We start from the raw sequence: 19,479 nt of genomic DNA on the forward strand, positions 1-19,479 counted from the left end.
AAAGTCCAAATTAAACAATTCCCCATCGTAAGTGCACAATGATGGCCTAAGACACGAAACAAGCGGTTTGTGTGATAAAACGTACAGTATTTATATCGTTTTTATCTCTTTTACACAACCACGTCCAACTGATCTGTTTACACAGGATTTCTTCCCCGGAAACTAATCTAACCGCCTTCGATTGGACGTTGCATTTTTAAACTCAGCAGAAACGCGTGTGATTGGCTGTACGGCTCAACGTATGCCTTTGATTGACCTGAACAATGCAGCGAGTAGTGTGTCAAGATAGAAGGCTTACAAATTGGGAATAAGTGAAAACTCAACACTCCCGGATGAGTTTGCGCGAGCTTAGGCCGTCAATGTGCACTTACGATGGGGAATTGTTTAATTTGGACTTTTCTCTGCATGCTATTAGAGACATCTCTGCATGCTTTTGGATACAGTACCTATATACCTGCATTATATGACTGACAGACAAGAACGGTTTGACCTAAAAATATCAAAATTGAAACTACTGCGGAGACAAAGACACCTACATCTTGGATGCACTTCAGGTAAGCTAAAACATACCAACATTTAATTTCAAAGTGAACTATCCCTTTAACTAAGGCTAACAAATACAATCTTTGATTTTAAAAACGTATTAGTAAATGTTGAAATTAATATTAACTAAGAGTTGTGTGGATTTCTTTTACCTTATCATTATGTCCCGTTGGAGCTTGAAACTGCTGGACTATTATTGTACATGCAAAAACAGCTGAAAGATTTTTCAAATTTCTTCTTTTGTGTTTCACAAAAAGGAAAAAAATGACACGAGTAAGGGCATGATGAATGATGACAGAAATTGAGTTACTCGGTGAACTATCCATTTAACTTTCTATAAAATCAACAGATAAGCAGAATCCACCTTAGAGTCAACATGAAATGGCATTTCACTTCCTTAATGTGACTTTCTTCAATGAGAAAACACAGGCTTTTAGTTTCTCACAGTGAATTGGTTGTAAAATGGGCATTTCATATCAGAATGGAGTCAGAGCTGAATGTGAGCAGCCAGGTACCCCTATGCTAAAATCTATCCTTATTAACCAGCGTTCAACTACCGCAGTAACTATTGGCGAGATTTTACAAAGGCAACAGCCTCAAACTAGGGGTGTGCGATATTGACAAAAATGATATCTCAATATTTTTTATATTTAATAAGACACTATAGTTACCAATCAAATGAAATCAGTTTCAACAAAATCAATTTTTGCACTGTTAAAGTGGCACATCTAAAGCAGCATTTATAAAATATAATATTCAGAAAATTGAAATATATCTTAAATAAAATCATCTTTAAATATGAAACTAGCAAGTCACTGTCTTAACTTAGTGAGTCGCTGAGTCATTCATTCAAACGATTCGTTCAAAGCGGCCGATTCATTCAGGAATTAAGCAAGTGTCGCCCCAATGTGCATGATATATATTCTCGATATTATGTGAGATTAGAATATGTGTCTTAATTCATAGTATGTTGAAAAGTGTAAGCCAAAAGTCCCCGGATGGTCTTCTATTTCTGGCAGATTTTCAAAGTGTGGATCTGTGCCGACTCGGCTAATATCGGCCACAACCCATTGTGCTTTAAAGGAGGATTTGGTTCAGAACTACAAAAATTAATAAAAAGAACTACAGGTATGGTGGATGTGCGTGAGACCAACGGTTAAGTAGAGACGCCCTGAGAGGGGTTTGATTTAGCAATATCTGACCTGATGAAACATATGTTTGTCATATGTGTTATATTTCATCTGCAACAACATTGTGAACTTGTATTAAGACACAAATAGCACAATCGCAAGACGCTTGTAGACGCATTTGACAATTAACTATTAAATGCATAATTTAGCAAGAAAACATGAGCAGAGTTCTCAGAATGAAAGAACCACGACATGCGGATCAGTAGGAAGTATTGTGTGAGTAGTATAAATGTAATTCAATAAAATGTATGTATGAGGATGTTAACTGTGACTGGATGATTGACAGGGCGATTTACGCTGACAGAACGCACATGACTCTGCGACGGAGGGAAATTTTATGACGTGGTAGTTTGTCCCAAAGCTTGCCTACTCCTACTCAACACACTCCAAAGTATCTACTTTTTCTTCACAAAAAGAGTACATACACACTTAGCGTAATATATGTAGGCACATTGGGATGCAGCATCTGTCTTTATGAATGGATTGTTGAATCATTGATTCGTTCACAAACTCTGATTCATTCAGGAATGAAACACCAGTGAGTTGATCGGAGACACAGAGTTCTGTTGTGAGTGTGCTCGGAACTATTTTCTATGCCAAAAAAAGTAACTAAAATTAATATAAACTTTATCTTTACTGAACTGTTGTATAAAATCAATATCACATTTGCAATCGTGCTGATATTCGGGGGGGAAGCACGCTTTGTGCGATATTGCTTGACATAAATCTAATACGACTCGTTATGGCGTGTGTTTGTTTGTTTTTTTGCAAAGTGACATACTCGATAATGTCAGCTTCCACATCATTAAACAACAATTACATTAAATTAAGGTTACATATTGTCGTAGAAGATACGCACACCTCAACCTCAAACAATGACTAAAGAACTAATCGACTGTGCAGACTCTTATGACATTTTGATGCAAAGAGACTATGGAAAAACGTGCACAGATGAATAGAATAGTTCACAATAAGATCGGGAACAGTGAAACTAACTTTCATTTCATGTTGACTTTAATGCCGGAGGGAAGCGCTCCTCATACCTCAGTGATGATGGCTTTGTGCTGTCGCACGCGGTCGTATTCCTCCTTGATGCTGATGTTGTGCAGCAGAGACAGCGGGAGCGCCTTGCCGTCGCGACACAGCACGGCCTGACACTTGCCCACGTTGGCGGAGGTCAGGGTGAAGCAGCCGGCGGGGTCCGTGGGGTCGTGGCGGATGTGACAGAGCGCTGCCGAACCGCCCAGCTTCTGCCCTGCAGTGCCTAACTTACTATTTAATGGAGAGGGAAAAGGACAGACATGTTTAGTATCAAATCAAAAGCTCTCCATACCGACTGCCACCACTTAGTGCTGGGCGGTATACCGGTTCATACCGGATACCAGTGTTTATTTTTGTTATAATATACATTTTTATATACCGCAATACGGTATGTCGCTTTAACAACGTTGGGAATGTGGCGCGACAGTGTTTGAGAGGGTCTTTTCACTGTTACACTGGTGATGATGCACAGCTGTATGTGTTACTGAGCGTGACGGTGACGATGGATGGGTTAAACTGTAATTTATGGCTGTCAAATTATATTACAGTGTTTCCCATACATATCATCACAATCGATTTGTGGTTGGCATTGACATTGTTGAATAAACATGAGCACAGCATGTTTCAAAGTCAAAACGCAGCACGGGTGTTTTTATATGAATGTATGTTTGAAGGAAACTGACTGTCTTTAGAAAAGTTTCAATCTCATTTCCATTCACCTTTGGCTAAGCCCCACCCCCCTTAGTTACTGTTGCTACCTCCGACAACTTCATCTGGGCTCTGGTTTGGTATCAACATGGCTTATGCTGTGACGGCTCTTCCTGCTGAAATTTTTATCAAACTTTTATAAAGCAGCAAATAAAGTGTCTGATAGAAGTAGGCAGAAGGGGCTCAGTATGCGTTCGAAGGCTATATTCAAGACATACCGGCGAAACGCAAGCAACAACAATGCATCCAAATAGAGGCAAAAGCATAACTGTCACAGTCAAAAAATGAACCACCGCATATCCTAATCGAGACGGAGGCTGGGACTAACATTATCAAAGAGCTGGGTAGGTCTCTTCACCTCTATAATCGTTATTAAGTTACAAAGCAAACGGACTACGCGAGTAACGTTATAAAGTTGTATTTATTAGCAGCGCGTGCTAGCGTATCATTAGGGCAGAGAACCGAAATCATAATCTAAAATAGCATAAAACTGTCTAACTAGTATAACTTCACAGTAGCCTAAGGTTGAAAGCAAAAATAGAGCACACAAAAGTGTGTTGTTGATCTTGAGGGGTTTCGCTGACTGAGGACGTCCACACAGTTTAATCCAAAGACACTTGTCAGTATTTAACTTCGGTTTTGGAAAGGGGAAAAACGGACACCCCCTCCAACCTCTCTGGGAAACGCGTATCTGTGTTACAAATGCCCCAGGCACAACGTTTAACCATATTTTTAATAAAACGACGACGTAATAGCCTGCCGAGACCAAAAATATGAGCCTCCTGCGTTGAAGTCAATGGAGCGCCGTGAAAAAGTGTCGGACCCTCTGTGGCTGCGCTGTGATTGGTCAATCTACATTCTAGGGCGTGGCTTAGCCAAAGGCGAATTGAATATTTCTTTATCTTCCCTGATAAAGCAGCGTTTATGAGCGCTGCTGCTTTGTGTACAGCCGTTACCGGGGAAACTGCTTTGTGTACAGCCGTTACCGGTGAAACTGCTTTGTGTACAGCCGTTACCGTGGAAACCACTATTTCTGCCACTCCTACAGCGCCTCCTGCTGGACCTCTTTGTAAACAGCCTTGCAAACCTATATTATAATCAATATAATGAAAATATTCACTCATGACAGTAAAATAGGGCATTCTAAGTCAATCTACTGCAGTATTTCCTCTCTCAATCAGTAGAACATGTGGTTTTAACCCAGTCGAGCTTGAAAAAAGAATAATACCGTCATATACGGTATAATTTTGAACAATACTGTGATATGGATTTTTGGTCATACCACCCAGCACTATCACCGCTTATTACGCGTGCATTTACCGCTGCATGACCAGGAAGGTGTTGGTCATGTAGTCTTCCTCGCTCTTGGTCCTGTGCAGTTCTTCTGCCAGTATGTCGTTCATGGTGCACTGGAGTAAATACGGCACCTCCACGTTCCTGTCGCCGTCGAACACACCGTACAGAGCTTCTCTACTGCCGCAGAAGCTGTTCACAGACAGCGCAGCCACACACAGTCTGTGCAACGCAAACAGCACACGTCAGACACAACCGTTCACACAGAGGATCTCTGAAGTCTGTTATCCAGTGGTCACTCACTTGTTTTTGACGCCCGAGGCTTCGGTGTAGCCGTGACTCCAGACAGCTGGCCCTCCTGCGCTCTCATTGGCTGAGAACGACGAGGGGGGCGGGTCGATTCGGAAACAGCGGATGTTACTGTAAGTTGAAAGATGTGGAAGTGATCATGTATTATCAAATATGAATTATTACAGTAGAGGTCGAAAGCACACGTGAAGTCACCTTTATTTCTGTACAATACAGATGGTTGCAAAACAGCTTCACAGTAATAAACATGAAAAAATATATATATTTTACAACATTAAAGGGATAGTTCACCCAAAAATTTAATTAGCCAATGATTTATTCACCCTCGCTAAGTCATCCTAGGTGTATGACATTCTTCTTTCAGACGAATACAATCAGAGTTATATTTAGAAATGTCCTGGCTCTTACAAGCTTTATAATGGCAGTGATTGGTCGTTTCTGTTTTAAAGTCCATAAAAGTGCATCTATCCATCATAAAAGTGCATAGATCCATCATTAAAGTGCATCTATCCATCATTAAAGTGCATCTATCCATCATTAAAGTGCATCTAACCACATAAAAGTGCATCCATCCATCATAAAAGTGCATCTATCCATCATAAAAGTGCATCCATTCCTTCATAAAAGTGCATTAATCCATCATAAGTGCATCTATCCATCATAAAAGTGCATCTATCCATCATAAAAGTGCATCCATCCATCATAAAAGTGCATTAATCCATCATAAGTGCATCTATCCATCATAAAAGTGCATTAATCCATCATAAGTGCATCTATCCATCATAAAAGTGCATCTATCCATCATAAGTGCATCTATCCATCATAAAAGTGCATCCATCCTTCATAAAAGTGCATTAATCCATCATAAGTGTATCTATCCATCATAAAAGTGCATCTATCCATCATAAGTGCATCTATCCATCATAAAAGTGCATCCATCCTTCATAAAAGTGCATTAATCCATCATAAGTGTATCTATCCATCATAAAAGTGCATCCATCCATCATAAAAGTGCATTAATCCATCATAAGTGCATCTATCCATCATAAAAGTGCATCTATCCATCATAAAAGTGCATCCATCCTTCATAAAAGTGCATTAATCCATCATAAAAGTGCATTAATCCATCATAAAAGTGCACCTGTCCATCATAAACTAAATCTGCATCGGCATGGGGGGTTAATAAAGGCCTTCTGAAGCGAAGCGATGTGTTTGTGTAAAAAAAATATTCACATATTCACAAATATAGATGCACTTTTATGATGGAGAGATGCACTTTTATGGACTTCAAAACGGATACAGCGATTCACTGCCATTATAAAGCTTGGAAGAGCCAGGACATTATCAATATAATTAATAGGCTATAACATTCGTCTGAAGGAAGAATGTCATATACAGCTAGGATGACTTGAGGGTGAGTAAACCATGGGCTAATTTTCATTTTTGGTTGAACTATCCCTTTAACACTTATTTTCCTGTTTATTAATGTAAAGCTGCTTTGAAACAATCTGAATTGTATAAAGCACAACAGAAATAAATGTCACTTGAATAGACATTAAATATTGGTTTGACTTCAATTTTAATATTTGACATCATAACAAAATAATCAAAAAGTGGCTTTCCACGCTACATCAAGTGAAAGAACATGCTTCTAGAATCGTAGGAAAATCCCTTATTGGAAAACTCATGTTGGAATTTGTACATTTAACTGCAGATTTCTTTTCTTTTTTGCATTATTATTGATGTGTACCATCTCTTGCAATTAATCTCACTAAACTATTGTGTTCATTTAGTCAACACTCAATTTAGGAGAAAAAAAATCAGCTTCATAGTTGCTGAGAAACATGTACACCTGGGAGAATGTTGACGTATGGCACTGACAGAAGAACATGTCCTCTTACTTGAGCTGCTCCAGGGTCTTGTGGTCCAGATTCAAGCGCAGGTTTCCGGTTAGATCCAGCTCCTGGAGTTTGGGAGGTAGACTCTCCGGTAAGGTGATCTCACTCAGCTCATTACAGCTCAGATCCACACACTGCATACACAACACAAGCGCAAATATATGAGTGCCATACAAGCTGTGTCGCGCACAGTAGGATGATTGATTAACCGTACAAAATGAAGGTGTGTGGGTCAGTTCCTGATAAACTGGCACTAAATATCACTAAGAAAAGTACGAGAGGCCACTGTATAAATTAAACACGTCTCAGAGCGCCCAGACGAACCGCAATAAACGTGTCATCTTGCTTTGGGAGGCAGATTTGGCTGCTTGGGAACAGTCATGTAAGAGAGTTCAGGGAGTGAATTATCCTGCACCACTGTGACGAAAGACGTTGCTCAGGCATTTCAAAACTCATCTTTAATCACCAAAATGACATATTTAAAAAAATTGTCCTCATGCCTTAAAATATCTTGAATGTAACTCGACACTCTTCCCTCATTTAGTATTCGCGGTTCTATGAATATGCAAATGAGCCCCGCCTCTACTCACTCACTCACTCACTCACTCAGAGATCCACTGGTTGATGATCACACGTTGATCTGATTGGTTACAAGATAGTGTGTGACGTCAGAAACACCAGCGGTTTCAAACCGTGTTTTTGGTTCACTGCAGTTTTAAGCACTAAATACTCAGCAATGCTGTCGACTTATGAATTTGCACATGGTTTGTCTCAAAGCACATTAAAAACATCATAAGACATATAAGCAACATTAAAAACTGGATTTTCACCACAGGGGGACTTCAATTGCAATAATTTGTATGACAATTAATCGCCAACTCAAAATTCATGATCATGACAGGCCTAGAGCTCGGTGAAATCTCACTAGTCCAAAATAATCCATAACATAATTTGCATAACTGCATATTAAACATCACATAGCAAAGTCCTGGAGTATTTTTGCTTCTAGTGTGGACAGTAGGGTTGGAAGCGGAGAAAATCTCGCAACTGAATGACTTTCATGACACGATTGTTTCCATAAACAGTTCTCGCGCACACCATACTAAACCACACGGACAAAAATGAGTGAATTAAAGCTAGTTGATGTAGTAATGTGATCTGACCTTCATCTCCATGAGCTGCATGACCTCGGGGAACACCTCGATGCAGTTGGAGTGAGCCACCAGCGTGTGCATGCGCCTGCAGTTCAGGATGGTGGTGGGCACGGCCTTCAGCCTGTTCCCACTCAGGTCCACCTCCTCCAGCTCCTCCAGCTTGGCCATTTTACTGCACAGCAGACAAGATTGATTTGCTGAATATTTGCTGTTTAAACACATTCGCCCACGTTTACTCTACGAAAGCAATCCGTTCAAATGCGTTTTCAACTCCCTCTGGAAGTGATCGAAAGTGGACAAGCTCAAAACATTTTACACCCCGTTTACTCCTGTATTTAGCCTCGTGATCCGATCGACCAAAACGCATCTTAATAACAGAAGTAAACAGGGCCACGGACGTGTCCTTAGCCTATCAACTGTATTTTCAAGTGTATGTGTGTGTATAGTAGCTTTAGTCTGGGAATAAATGTAACAAAGTTGAGGAAACCTCCCTTTGGGGACGTCTTCAATTATGTGTTATTCAATTATTGATATATAAATAATTATTAATAATGTTTGAGAGTGTCACCTGGCTGGGAAGGTCTGCAGGTGATTGTAGGCCATGTGCAGGATCCTCAGGTGTGTGTGTCCCGTCAGCTGAGGCACACACTTGTCCGTCAGGTGGTTGTTGGTCAGATAAAGCTCCTGTAAGATACTGCTGCTCTCTTCTGACAGACTGGATGCTGGGAGATTCTCCAGCTTGTTGGCTGACGCATTCAGACACCGTAAACTGAAGACAAATCACATTATTGACGGTGAGTTACTAACAGTCTCACTCCAATACAATACTGTACGTTCAACATCTAACTTCTGAGACACAAAAGCATCTAGTGATGGCGTTTTCAAAGTTTTCAGTGGTGGAGGTTTTTTTTATTTACTGCTTTAGGTGTTTCAGAAAACTTCATATGCATTTTGGCTGTTCATTTGCTTTTGAAACTTTTGAAAACGATACCGTTATCGTCTCTAATAACGGTAAACCACAAACGCAAATTTGTGAAACCGTGACATCATGTGCATGTGTTCAGTCTACAGGCATGCACAAGTACTTGACAACCATTGCTATAAAATAATAAATGTTTAACTAGATCACCCCTGTTTTCAATCAATCAACAATCAAGGTTGCACAAGGAAGTTGTCGCACTGCCTTCTGGGATTGTTTTCAGGAGCATGTTTATAATGTGGCGGCTCACTAGTGTTTGGAAGAGAGCTCTTCAGTGTGTGTGTGTGTTTCACCTCTCTGATTTCAGGAAGAGATTACAGGGAAGCTCGATGAGATGATTGTGCTGCACATCCATCACCTCCACGACGGGACGCTCCACTCGCTCCGGCAAACGCTTCAGCTGGTTATGACCGGCCAAGATCTTCCTCAAACTGCCACTGCACAGCAACCTGATGGTGGAGATTACAGGGAGGTCAGTGTGGCAGTGCAGAAGCTCACATCAAACACACACACGTTGTGTTTTCATCTTTCATGGGGACTTTCCATAGAAATAATGATTTTAATGCTGTACAAACTGAATATTTGATCCCCTAATAAAAAAAACAAAAAAAAACAAGACAATAAAACAAGAATCAACATTGGCTTGGCTTTTCGGAACTGAGGAATTTGAAATGTTGTAAAAACGATGCAGAGATGACATTTCTATTACTCAACAGGTGAGTAAGGTATTTTATGGAACAGATAAATGGCCATATGTAGCTCTCTAACAGAGTTTATTGTAAAGCATTATCTGTTGTGAAGGGTCATTTCATTATGGTTGTTGTGTTGTGTGGTTGCTGTGCTGGAATTAGTTTAAGTACCGTGTCTATTAATGGGTAAAGCCACTGTAATGTGTTCAGCTAGTCAGTTTAAGATCCGTTTCCATCTAAACTGATTATATCTCTTAAGCCCAGTAGTGAATGCCGAAGCAAAACAAAAACAACATTCTTCAGCAAAATGCACGCCATTTTGTTTTTAACTGCTAGAGGGCCAAAAGTTATTTTGTGAACCTTTAATTGTTTATTAAAGTAATAGGGCCCTATATAAATGTATTATCAAAACTGGTGGTAATCAAATAAATAAATAAAACTGAATTTAAATCAAATGAAATTTTAACAATTACATTTATTTATTGTGCTGCACAACAGATTTATAGTAGGAAGCAGGAAGCAGACAGACTGGCTATACCGACCGTCTGCTAGCGGCCTCACGTCACCCAGGTCAGATAAATCCCATCACATAGAGACTCTCTCACCTAGATATCATCATATAGAGACTGTGTCTGTTCCCCGAACTAGGAAATACAAAAAACTCCCCCAAATTTTTTTTTTTAAATGATATGATCACAGATCATAACCTACTGTAGATATGCTGTGTTTAACAGAAACCTGGCTAAAACCAGACGATTACATTACTTTAAATGAGTCCACCCCCCAAGATTACAGTTATAAACATGAACCTCGTCTGAAACGCAAAAAGGGAGTTGTTGCTGTAATTTAAAGCAATATCTTCAGTATTACTCAGAGGTCTAGTTTCAAGTATAATTATTATGAAGTGATGGTGCTTAATGAAACGTTATCAGACTTTATCAAAGAATAAAGTTAGTCCTGGCTGCAGATAAAGCCCTAACTGTTGGTGATTTTAATATGCAGGTAGATAACGAAAAAGAGGCATTGGGATTGGCATTTACAGACATTCTGAACTTGAACTATTAGAGTTAAACTCAAACTCCAAGTGTCAGGACCCACTCATTGTCGTAATCATACTTCACATCTAATATTGTCACATGGAATAGATGTTGATGGCGTTGAAATTCTGCAGCAGAGCGACGACATCTCAGATCATTATCTAGTCTCGTGTGTACTCCATTTAGTCAAGGCTGCAAAACAAACTCCCCGTTACAAATATGTTAGAACTATCACTTATACTACTAAAGATTGCTTTAGAAATAATCTTCCTGATAAGTTTCTACCAGATAGCTTAGAAGAACTCGATGTTGCAACAGAAATGATTGATGCTCTCTTTTCCAGCACTTTAGACACGCTTGCTCCTTTGTGCTTAAAAAATATTGAGGAAAATAGTCAGACGACGTGGTATAACAAGCACACTCTGGCCCTCAAGAGAGCAGTCCGGAAAATGGAGCGCAGCTGAATGAAAACATTTTTAGAGATATTTCGCATTTTGTGGAAGGAAAGTGTTATTGCAGAAAGGCCTTAAAAACTGTTAGATCTGCTTACTTTTCGACTCTCTTAGAAGAGAACAAACACAACCCTAGGTAGTTATTTGATACAGTGGCTAGATTAACAAGAAATAAAGCTTCAACTTCAGACATTTCCTAACAGCACAGCAGTAGTGACTTTACAAATTTCTTTACTTGCAAGATTGATAATATTAGAGAGAAAATTATAACTATGCAACCATCTACTACAGTATCGCATCAGGCAGTGCATTGTAGTGTATCTGCGAAGATTTCCAGTCAGGATTTAGACCGCATCATAGTACTGAGACAGCTCCCATTAGAGTTACAAATGATTTGCTCTTATCATCAGATCGGGGTCTCATCCGATCATCTCTCTATTAGTGTTACTTGATCTTAGTTCTGCATTTGATACTATCGACCACAACATTCTTTTGAAGAGACTCGAAAATTGTGTTGGCATTAGTGGAATTGCATTGGCATGGTTCAAATCCTACTTATCTGACCGTTATCGGTTTGTAGCAGTAAACAAAGAGATGTCTTATCGATCACAAGTTCAGTATGGCGTACCACAAGGCTCAGTACTAGGACCGCTGCTGTTCACTCTGTACATGCTACCATTAGGAGATATCATTAGGAAGCATGGCATTAGTTTGTACTGTTATGCCGACGATACTCAGCTCTATATTTCTTTGCGCCCTGACGAAACATACAAATTCACAAAATTAGCGGAATGCATAGCTTGAAATTAAAAAATTGGATGACTAAAAATGTCCTACTAAATTAAACAAACAAACAAACAAACAAACAAACAAACAAACAAACAAACAAAGGTTTTAATTACTGAACCAAAAAACTCCACACATAATAATCTAGAGTACTGTCTAACACTTGATGGCTACTCTGTCTAGTCTTCGTCGTCAGGAACCTGGGTGTGCTCTTTGATACCAATCTTTCATTTTAAAGCCACATATCTACCATCTGTAAAACCACACTTTTCCATCTTAAAAAAAGATATCTAAATTACGACATGCTCTCAATGATAAATGCCGAAAAGTTAGTTAATTGCGTTCAAGGCTAGATTATTGTAATGCTCTAATGGGTGGTCGCCCTGCACGCATAATAAACAAACTCCAGCTGGTCCAAAACGCAGCAGCTCGAGTTCTTACTAGAACCAGGAAGTATGACCATATTAGCCCAGTTCTGTCAACACTGCATTGTTGCAGACACACTCAGTTTAAATCTAGACTAGAAACAAATCTCTTTAACCTAGCATACACATAACACATTATCAATTTCTATCATTCAAATCAGTTAAATGGTTAGGCTGCATAAATTAGGCCAACCGGAACCAGGAACACTTCCTATAAAACCCAATGTACTTGTTACATTGTAAGAAGAATGGCATCCACATTAATATTAGTCTGTCTGTCTCGTCCTTATCCCGAGGTTACCGTAGTCAGCCGGATCCGGTCCATATCCAGATCAGATGGTGGACCTGCACCAAGACACGACCAAAACGCAGCCCTGAATGTCAGCAGAGACCGTGTCTACTAGACAATCCCCTGTGAAGGCATGGTCGCCACGACAGCCATCGGCACAGATCCTCAGCAAAGACCACGAGAACCAGACAGGTCCTCCGCACAGACCCTATGGCCAGCTTTGGCTCCATACCGGCGTGATGATTCGATCTTCAAGCAAAAGGAACTGGATGAATATTTGAATGCTACTGGTTACGTGGGAGTGTTCTAACCTGTGTTTTGTTGCAGTTACCTGGTAGCTCACCTGCAATCAACTGGTTAACTGGCATCACCTGATGGGGGCCATTTTAAATCCAGGACACATGCTCATTCTCTCTGGTCTTGCAGCCCAACTGCAGTAGCGGTGTTGTTATCTCTACAGTCCCCTTTTCTTTTAGAATTCAATAAACTTTATTTTTGATTGGCAGACTTCAGTCTTTTTGTCCTTTATGTTGCTTCCCTAGAGCCCGGTTTGTAACACTACTGATCCCTATCTGAATTCTGACTTGTGATGCAGCCTGAATCATAATCACACCGTGTTTGTCCGTTGGCCAGAGGAGAACTGAGCGACTGACCCTGGTTTCTCCCAAGGTTTTTTCCTCCATTCTGTCACTGATGGAGTTTGGGTTCCTTGCCACTGTTGCCTCTGGCTTGCTTAGTTGAGGACACTTAATATTCAACGATATTATTGATCTGACTGTATTAACACGGCTGTATGAGAACTGAACTGAACGAAGATATAATTTTTTCCAGAACTGCTTTATAGATGAATAATTTATGATCCTTACAACAGAACTGAATCAACACTGAACTAACTTCAGCTGAACAATAACGAAAATGAGACATGTACTTCATTTTCCAATAGCAGTCTTTTTGAGCTTTAATATTCTCATCGTGTATTACACAGTAAACTGTATGTTTATGACTGGACTCCACGATTCTCAGCATTAGGGCTGGACCGGGTCCTGAACAATACTTTTTTTAACAAGATTACATTACATATTACCTTAAAAAAATGTTATCTTATTTTTTCAGTTTTTTTTCCCACACTCAATGACTCATGAAGGCCACTGGGGGGCGGAATATATAACTCACGCACAAGCGCACGCATAAAGCTTGCCAGTGTTGGTGGCAAAGATGAAGATGCTGACTCGTCATCTCCGCAGTATAGTGAACGCCTATAGAGAGAAATGCACCTTTCATTTGGAATACATAATCAGAGAGTATTTGTTTTCGAATTGGTTACACCGTCAGGTGTTTTCGAGTTGCCGATCAGATTTTTCGAGTTGACCGTCTTGGCAGCAATTATCTTGTCGCAAAATAGCCTGGTGAAATGTAGCCACACTTTTGATCTTTTCCACTTCTTGTACTTGTATGGGGGTTGGGACACTTACACACTACAGCCACACGTGTGAACCACGTCTCTGTGGGCAACCGCGTAAACTAGTGTTTTTCCATGATGCCTCACCACTCATTGGCTCACTGACGTTGATGAGATAAACCCCTTAGTCATCGAAACTTGGTACCAAACAACAAGACGTTTTTTGATACTCTATGGTATCGAGGCAATTGGGTTAGTGCCTAAACACAATACCCCGTCCTACCCAGCATTTTCTGCTTTGCGGAAATCATAGGGCCCTACATTTTGATTCAAATTATGCCGGCTTTAAATGGCATGATTCTTTCCCTTAAAGTTGTTGAATTGTCATTAACTATTGGCATCAATGTTAGTGTTTGCAAAATGCCAATCTGTTGCTATGGCAATGACTATGTAAATCATCAGGAGTCCATGAGTGACTGAAATGTGGCTGAACACACAAACCACTGCAGTTTCACTCAGACACTCACCACGGAGGAAGTTCAGCGATGTTGTTGTGACTGACGTCTAGAACCTCCAGTTTCCGGCTGTCACTCAACCAATCGGGCAGAGACGTCATACAGTTCCTGTAAGAGAGCGAACATGTCACGATGTGGGTTTGACCGCAGTGATCAGATAGTAACAAAGAAACAAGTGAGAGAGATCAAACCCACCTGGAGATGTCCACGTACGTGAGGTTAGAGGCCGCAGGACTCACGTCTAACTCTTGCAGCTCTGTGGAACAGATGTCGTAAGGCTTACTGAGTTCGTTTATGATGGACGGATGCACTTTTATAACAGAAACGGCCATTCACAGCCATTATAAAGCTTAGAAGAGCCAGGATTTTTTTTTTAAATAACTCTGATTGCATTCGTCTGAAGGAAGAATGTCATATACACCTAGGATGACTTCAGGGTGAGTAAACCATGGGCTAATTTTCATTTTTGGGTGAAGTATCCCTTTAATGTGCGGTAAAATGGTGTGTGCGCTACCGTTGTTGGAGGCGTAGAGAGCCTTGAGCGCGCAGCCACGCAGACGCAGGCGAGCGAGGCGGTTCCTCTGACAGTGCAGGACCTCCAGCCGCGGGAACACGGACACGTCCAGCTCGGACAGACGGTTATCGCGCACGTCCAGCTGCGTCACGTGACGCAGAAACTCCGGCTCGTCCGGCACCACGCTGGAGATCTGGTTCAGACTGAGGAGATGGAAAAATTCACCACAGCTATTGTAAATACATTACTGACACTAAAAATGTGCGTATCGAATACGCAATCATGATCAACATGATTAAAATGTTGCTGAAATATCTGTAGTACACAATCCACGACGTGATTTCTGTCGCCTGATTGACAGCTCACACTGTTTTAGCAAGCGAAAGGCATTTTAGAATAATTGTATAATTGTCCACTTTTAGCTTGTGGTTCACGTGTCTTTTTGCTGTGAAACCTTTAATGATTATTATAAAGTGAACGTAAGAACTTTTATATTGTTAGTAATATTTTAAGATTAATACTGACTGGACTGAAGCAACTTATCTTTACTTGATTATCCGTACATTATTTTTTTTTAACAAATAATGTTAAAATGTGAGTTCAAATATGTTCCATCAGCCTTCTTTATTCTTATATCTCTCATTCGTCATTGTTGTATTGCATTATACATTTTAAAACTACAGAGCTTTAAACATAAAACCATGCATTAAATATCATCTTATTAATACATATTATTGGCAGATATAGAGTGAAGACTGCTGTCTGTTATAAAATAAAATATAACTGAGGTATGTATGAGTATGAGCTCCATATTCTCACTATATCATACTACATTATAAGCAAATATTATCCTCAACAAAAGCTCCTATGAAAAACTTTTTGTTTCCTATTTTATATTTTGTCTAAAGGTTCAATATACTGTTACTTTAAAAAAATAGATTTTTCTGACTATTATTTCATATGTCAGTCTTTACATGGTTAACATTAGATAATCCATTATCTAACATGAAGTAAAAATGAGCAATTTTTTTCAGCATTTAATGATTTTTGTTAATGCAGGTTAATTTACAACTGGGCATCACACACTATTAGACTGCGAATCACACATTAGTAGACGTTCAAGACCAGCTCACGCAGAAAAATGGGCCTTGTTGCCAGGAGACCGATGAAAAATGAAAACAGCGTGTTCTAAAACGAGCTCAAAACATCGAACACGTTTGATTTCATCCGACTGAATGGAATCACAGTCTGAAGACTTTGAGCCTAAAAATAGAGTCTCTGTGCTCATCATACACCACGTGACTTTCTGTAAAATCTGTCAACTCTGACTGCCAAATATACGCAGACTGATTCTGACTAGCATTGACTCGTTCAGACTGCATATCGGGCAATAATCTGAGTAAAAGTGTTGTAGTGTATTCAAGCTTATGATTAAAATACAGTTGTTTGTTCATGTTAGTTCAAAGAGGATTAAAATGGACCCAAAAAATGGAAATGTTGTCATCACTTACACACCCTCAAGAGTTTCTTTCTTCAGTCGAACACAAAAGATGATGTTTGGAAGAATGTTGGTAACCAGACAGTATTTTTTTTTTCCTACTATGGAAGTCAATGGGGTCCAACAACTGTCCAGTTACCAACATTCTTCCAAACATCTTCTTTTGTGTTCGACTGAAGAAAGAAACTCATACAGGTTTGGAACAACTTGAGAGTGAGTAAATGAAGACAACATTTTTGGGGTGAACTATCCCTTTAACTAATGTTGCCAGATTGTAAAACTGTATTAGTAGCCTAAATGTTGAAATGAACACAAACTAAGAATATTAAATGCTGAAGAATTTTTGTTCACTGTTAGATAATGTTCACAAATTACAGTTGTGTTACCAATATACTGTATCTCTGATGCATTCGTGATATGATTTCAATTCACTGGAGATTTCGCAGCCGCATGAGATACCAGACGAGTAATAGCCACACAACGTTTGAATGATCACACGTTAAATTCAACGGATACATTTAATAATTGAATAGACTTGAGGCAGTGATTTCCCCAGGGTTCAGTGTGTGTGTCGTCTGTGACGTGCTCGTGCTCACCGGAGGTCGACGTGTTTGAGCGTCAGCAGACGGAAGGCCTGCAGCGTCAGCACCGGCACTTTGTTTCCAGCCATGCAGAGTCTCTCGACGGCGGGCAGCCGCTCCAGCACCGCCGGCACCTGTGTGAACTCGTTGAAGGACAGGCCCAGGTAGGCCAGCCTCTGCAGGAAGCCCAGCTCCGCGGGGAGAGCGCACAGCAGGTTCCCGTCCAGAACAAACGTCTGCAGACTGACAGACACAACAACGTCAACTACACAGAATAAGTGCGAAGAACGTTTTGCTAACATTCGCGTTATGAATGTTTTAAAAACATTTGTTTTCTTGGTTAAGAGGATCTTAAGGAAACATTCCATGTTTTCATTTTGCATAATTTACGAGATGTTTTCTGAACCTTCTGAATCAAGTTGTGACCTTTAAAAAATGTTAGATGAACATCCAACTAAAGCGCTTCAGGACAAACCGATGCATACGTTTAGTGCTAACATTTTGAGAGCATTATTAATAACCGGATAACCTTGACCGTACATTCTGTTAATGTTACTGGACGAGCGTTTGTTCATAACTTTGAGAGAGCGTGAGCTAACGTTTCCTGTTAGCTGGGTATTACTATGCAAAGCAAGGAGGCTTCTCTGCAAGGAGGTCATCTTTTATTGTTACTGCAGTAAAACTCTGAAACTTGAGAGGCTGGACGAGTGTGTCCAGCAGGTGGCAGCAGTGCAGTGAGTGTCACATGACTGCCTGACTCCACATATCTACTGTAAGTTTGGCTGCGTTTAACTCCACTTTTAGGTTTGCACACTTCCTTGAGCACTTTCCCTCGGGGAATCCCTACTGGTCAACTTCGTGGAGGAGGGAAGCTTATTTAGACCATCGACCGAGGGAACGAGTCCTTTCAACATGTACACTTCAGACAGATCCATAGACCACAATGCACCCTGATTGTGACGTCACAGCAGGCCAACTTAAATTAGCCCCACCCCACACAACTCTAGTGTATGATATTGGAGTTATTTTGACATTTAATCACGTTTAATACTTAAGCTGACTGTATTTTTTTCCAGTTATAGTTAATTGTTATTTAATATTTTATATAAATAAATTTATATAATCATAATTAATATTTGTTTATATTCCATATTTTAACAGCCTAATCATACGTTCTGGCCTACAGAATGGTGCATACAACAAATTCATAAGGAAAAAAAATGATAAATATGAAATCAGCTCCATTGCGGATTCCAAGTGATCGAGTAGCGGCGCTCGTGCAAAGTAAGCAATGACGTAACTCCGAGACGGAGAGAAGTTAGCAAAGGAAGGCATGCGTAATTATTATTATGTAGTCTGCATTATATTCATAAGTTTGAGTACTTTAAAAAATAAATAAATGTTTGAACATTGTAAAACTGACATTCAAATTTATTTAGAAGCAATATCTAAAAGTAAAAACTCGAAAGCAATAAAAAAAAAAAATGTAGATGTACAATGTTTTGTGTTTCTTCTTCTTTCTATATATCCCAATAGTTGGCTATATATACTCTTGTTTGTAAGATATGATTTGTTTTCATAAAAAAAAATCGAAACAAAATAATAATAAAAAACGAATAAAATAAAAATTATTGTGACATTTTTCCTTGGTAAGCAAAACACTCCACGTAAAATAATGTGTTTTCACTGGACGGCGATCCTTAGACTTAACATTATTGGTTAACATTGTTCATAACAGTAATACAAGGAAAGTAGCAAGTTATTGCATATAATATGCAACATTTGACATTTTGTTTAGACTAAACTGCACTGATGAAAAGTGTGACTGACGCGTTACATGAGAACATGGTTACAGAAGAGCAAGACCTTGAGAGAGGATAACCGGTCATGAACATGTCAAAGTGAACAGGGTGATGCGAGCGCTTCAATACCATACAGCATCATCATCCACCCGTTCATAAACACTAATGATGAGTTTCTGTGATGCTTGCGTCTGCTCTAGACACAGTTAGGCTACTCAAGTGCTTACTCGTGACTCAGTATAAAGGCTAAAAGTATTTCTAATATGTTGGAGCCTTTAGTGACAGTAGCTGTTGAGACGAGCACCCGTAAGAGCCGAGTGTGTGATGTGTGTGTTTGTGGAGGTGCATCTCTGCTTTCTGTGTGTAATTCCGCAGAA

The 19,479-nt window shown here is 39.8% G+C and overlaps 1 protein-coding gene across 1 annotated transcript in view; it reads right to left on the bottom strand.

Moving 5' to 3' along the window:
• The window catches only part of phlpp1 (PH domain and leucine rich repeat protein phosphatase 1), a 50,669-nt gene that overhangs the window by 6,325 nt on the left and 24,865 nt on the right, over positions 1-19,479 (bottom strand). The window contains exons 6-16 of the mRNA XM_079612072.1: positions 17,316-17,543; positions 15,222-15,424; positions 14,903-14,963; positions 14,720-14,815; positions 9,409-9,564; positions 8,705-8,905; positions 8,146-8,308; positions 6,986-7,116; positions 5,079-5,195; positions 4,803-4,997; positions 2,777-3,005 (exon numbers count right to left, since the gene is read on the bottom strand). Of these exons, the coding sequence (XP_079468198.1) occupies positions 2,777-3,005; positions 4,803-4,997; positions 5,079-5,195; positions 6,986-7,116; positions 8,146-8,308; positions 8,705-8,905; positions 9,409-9,564; positions 14,720-14,815; positions 14,903-14,963; positions 15,222-15,424; positions 17,316-17,543 (1,780 nt within the window). The remainder of the gene's footprint in view (positions 1-2,776; positions 3,006-4,802; positions 4,998-5,078; positions 5,196-6,985; positions 7,117-8,145; positions 8,309-8,704; positions 8,906-9,408; positions 9,565-14,719; positions 14,816-14,902; positions 14,964-15,221; positions 15,425-17,315; positions 17,544-19,479) is intronic.

The sequence above is a fragment of the Phoxinus phoxinus genome (genome assembly GCF_949152265.1).
Source record: "Phoxinus phoxinus genome assembly, chromosome: 5".
Classification (NCBI taxonomy): domain Eukaryota; kingdom Metazoa; phylum Chordata; class Actinopteri; order Cypriniformes; family Leuciscidae; genus Phoxinus; species Phoxinus phoxinus.